The following is a 3992-nucleotide window of genomic DNA, read 5'->3' on the forward strand; positions in this document are numbered from 1 at the left end:
AATTTGATCCTTGTGTCGATTTTTGGCCAATATCTCCTTTTGTGGATTGCGAGAAGTAACTCATTTTGTCAGCCCACCTCACATATATCGCTGCCTCAGTACAACAACCCTGTAACACCATATCAAAAAACGTGTTTGTTTTCCATTCTTTCTACTAAATGTAACATTGTGGATTTTGTGTCAAAATTTTAGACTTGTAGCTCAATAAACATTGCCAGTGCAACATTCCGACTTTGATTTTTAACAAACATTGTTAGATGAATTGACACAGTTTTTTCCTTCTACTGTAAAATTTTGTTTTTGTGGGTCTGACAAATAGACCAGTGTTTCCAATGTGGTAATGACAGCATCCATCTGTGCTAGACTGTTGGTGATAATACACTTCTGTGGACTTCTTTCAAAGCACAAAGTTCCTTACGACAACAGTCAAAGAGAACAGTTTTAAGTATGCTGCTTTTATCAAGCTGTTAATAATTGTTATTAAAAACAATTTAACAAAATAATTAAATAGAACAATCATATAAATCTCAAATGGGAATAATATAAAAAGAAGACAGTTGAACAAGGTGTGTATGTTGCAGAATAAAACTTTTCTGGTGAACAGATGAGGTCAAACAAATAGTAATATTCAGGACAAAGCCAACAAATCACTGTTTCTGATGTTCTTTCTGTATAAGGTTCATGGTAGAAGGGACAAAAGGCAGGCAAGTGGTAATATTTTGATAACTGTAAACACAATGAAAAATGAGTACAATTTATTAAAATGGTTGACTTAAAGTACTCCACTCAGATTTGTGTGGATTAAGCAGATATTGGAGATTCCAAAAATCATCAGAAACACATCCTCTGGATAGTCGGCTTACAGTACAGCATCCAAGAACTCACAAAACAGATTGATGGCAGTCTATCAGCAAAGTAAAGAGATTGCATTTAACACCTCTTCATTAAACATCTCTTCATTTAACACCTGATCATTTAACACCGGTTCATTTTACACTTCTTCATTTAACACTTCTTCATTTAACACCTCTTCATTTAACACCTGTTCATTTAACACCTGTTCATTTAACACATTTTCATTTAAAATCTCTTCATCTCTTCGAGCAGTTCACAATAAACTAATTGAAAACAAACCCAACGCCTACATCAGCGACACAACTGTGTAAAGCCATGAAAATACTGCAAGAACAAGCATGATTTGAAAAGATTTGAAAATTGTAAACTGAACAAAAGCCAAGGACAAAGCATTGATTGGGTTACCCGCGTCTTCTGTCGGTTGATTTTTTTGTCCTTCCGGCTCATCTTCACCACCTTCCTCCTCTTCTGGCACTATGGTCACACCATGGGTTCAAGATAATGGAATTATTTTTTTTTAGGTCTCATTCAGCATAATTTTGGTCTACCTATATAGTGAGCCACTGCATTCATGTCCATTAATTAATAAAATATAGCAGTGCTGCACAACAGCACTCGTGTTAGGGTGGGTTTGTGAAGTCAAATTGTTCGTAGACACGTTAAAGGGGGTGACATTTTGTGTTATGTGCTGCGTGTAACTGTCGAACAGTTTTAGGAATGTGTGAAGTATAACATGATGTTAAAACCCAAACCTCTTCCTGAGGAGAAAAAGAATGTGCCCTTTCAGTTTTTTTCCTATTTTTTAAATAAAAAAGAGAGACTTCATTTTCAAAGATAGCTTTTGGAATAGCATCAAACCCTTTATATTCATCTGTCAAGAGTGGTAGAACACTACTCAAAATGATTGTGGGAGGACGCAGGGCACTGTGGAAGGTCCTATTTCTTTTCTTTCCCATATTGTTTCTGTCTATCTTATTTTTTTTTCTTGCACTTAATGACCGTTATTTTACGGATGTGCTTCTGTTTACTCTTACAAACAAACAAACCATCACAATAATTGTATAAAAAGGGCCCGTTGAACCAATTAGAATAACAACAAGAAAGCATTCACTTACATGCACGAGAACTCGACCTCCTGTTCTCAATGTCCTCCTGCGTGATGTCCTTGAGGAAGGTGAAGGCTGGGATGACCACGTGACCTTTCCCCACGGCGCTGATCACCTCCTCCTCGTTGTCCAGTACCGACAGCTTGATGTAGACGTCGGGCTTGGACGTGTTCACCTGCAGGCTGCTGAAGTGGTCCTCCGTCACTTTGACCGCTTGCCTGGACACCACAAGTATAGTTATGTTTTATGTTTGTTTGTTTTAAGATAGGTTTTATGGCGCTCACAACTGCATAAGGTCATATGAGCCCGAGAAGTCCTTACAGGGAATCAGACTTACTCTGCTCGCCTGTCTAGCTTCAACAGCACAAAGTCTGCTTCGACTATCAAGGCATCCCGCAAAAAGCGGGTCACAAGAGTGTAACAAACATACAAAAAAAAGTACAGGAAAAAAGACGATGGTAATGATTAGGAAAGAAAAAGCAGCAGTTCCCCGTATGTTGTTCCGGGGTACAGTATGAGCAAGGCATTGATAAATCAGCCCTTTTACAATTCTGCTGTGCATAAGAACATGTTAATAATAATATCCCTTCCTTGGGAATGGCCTAAAGACACTTCAGTCAGTAGCACTACCCTGGTGGGGGACACTTTTCAAAATGGCATACAGCCGGGAGTCTTACACTTAGCAGTTGAAATGGTGTCAGTAACAGCTGCAAGATACACAGGGAACAGGGAGAAAGAACTGAAACACGAGTTTGTTTTAGTTTGACTAAAGAGAAGCAAATTGACACCGTAAAGTGCAGGGTAAAAGCAAAGACAGACAGAAACAACAGAGGGGTCAGAAAAGAACAAAGCTGCTGCCCACAAAACAGAAGGAGCAGAACATTCAAGAGCAAAAACCCATCACAAGCAGAAAAAGACATAGAAACAAACAAACTCACACAGAGACAGACAGACAGACAGACAGACAGACAAATAAATAATATGGTCAGTAAGTAGGAGGATGAAAAAACAGACAAACAGTTTTCAGTTTTAGTAAGAGTTTTACGGCACTTGCAATACAATAAGGTCATAGAAGTGTTGAAGATAAGAGGTGATGCAAGAGAGTAACAAACACAAAAAAGAAGGAGGGGAGATAAGGACAATAGATGTTGGATAGGAAAGAAGAAGCTAACCACACAAGAGCACCCACCAACCACCCACAAGCAGACAAACAGAGAGGTAAACACACAAACAAGAACAAAGAGAGAGGCCCACATACAACCAGCTTGACAGACAGACAGACAGACAGACAGACAGACAGACAGACAGACAGACAGACAGACAGACAGACAGACAGACAGACAGTCAGTCTTCTAGTTTTTACATGCTATAAAATGCCAGACAGTCTTCTAGTCTTAAATCAAAGGTAATGAAATGCCGGTCCTCTCACCTGAAGATGGTGTTCTTTACGTTGGGCACGTAGTAGTCCCGGATCTCCTTGGTGACAAAGTTACAGCACACCTCCCCACTCTGCGGCACCGGCAACGCGTTCAGCGACCCAATCAGCCGCATGCGCCAGTTGCCGGAGGTTATGGGCTGCTCTACAGTCCTCGCCTCAGCAACAAAAGAATACCCTTTCTGTGGACAGATCACGATGTACTCTAGTTTAGTTTTAGTAAGAGTTTTACGGCACTTGCAACACAATAAGGTCATATAAGTGCCAAAGATTAGACGTGTTACAAGAGAGTAACAAACACAAAAAAGAAGGATGGAAGATAAGGACGATAGATGTTTGATAGGAAAGAAGGAGCAAACCACACCAGAGCACCCGCTAACCACCCACACAATGTATTCTAAGAAAATGTTTTCTCCCTGCCCTGAAAGGTGAGGCTCACTCTCAAGTATCCCGTTAGCGTCTAGTAGAGAATTTAACTGGTAAAAAAACAAAACCTTTCTAAAATAACTTGAAGACGCCCAACACTGGAAGCCAGTCACAAGCAGAGTGTGTAAGTGAACACTTTCAAATTGCGGACTGAGGGGGGGGGGGGGGGG

General features: G+C 40.1%; 1 protein-coding gene across 1 annotated transcript in view; it reads right to left on the reverse strand.

Annotated features, from left to right (window-relative positions):
* The window catches only part of LOC101849391 (androglobin), a gene marked incomplete in the record, with an annotated part of 95208 nt that overhangs the window by 12574 nt on the left and 78642 nt on the right, over positions 1-3992 (reverse strand). The window contains 3 exon segments of the mRNA XM_035971373.1: positions 1261-1329; positions 1971-2179; positions 3391-3578. Coding sequence (XP_035827266.1) covers positions 1261-1329; positions 1971-2179; positions 3391-3578 — 466 coding nt within the window.

Source organism: Aplysia californica, unplaced genomic scaffold (assembly GCF_000002075.1).
Source record: "Aplysia californica isolate F4 #8 unplaced genomic scaffold, AplCal3.0 scaffold00424, whole genome shotgun sequence".
NCBI classification, from domain to species: domain Eukaryota; kingdom Metazoa; phylum Mollusca; class Gastropoda; order Aplysiida; family Aplysiidae; genus Aplysia; species Aplysia californica.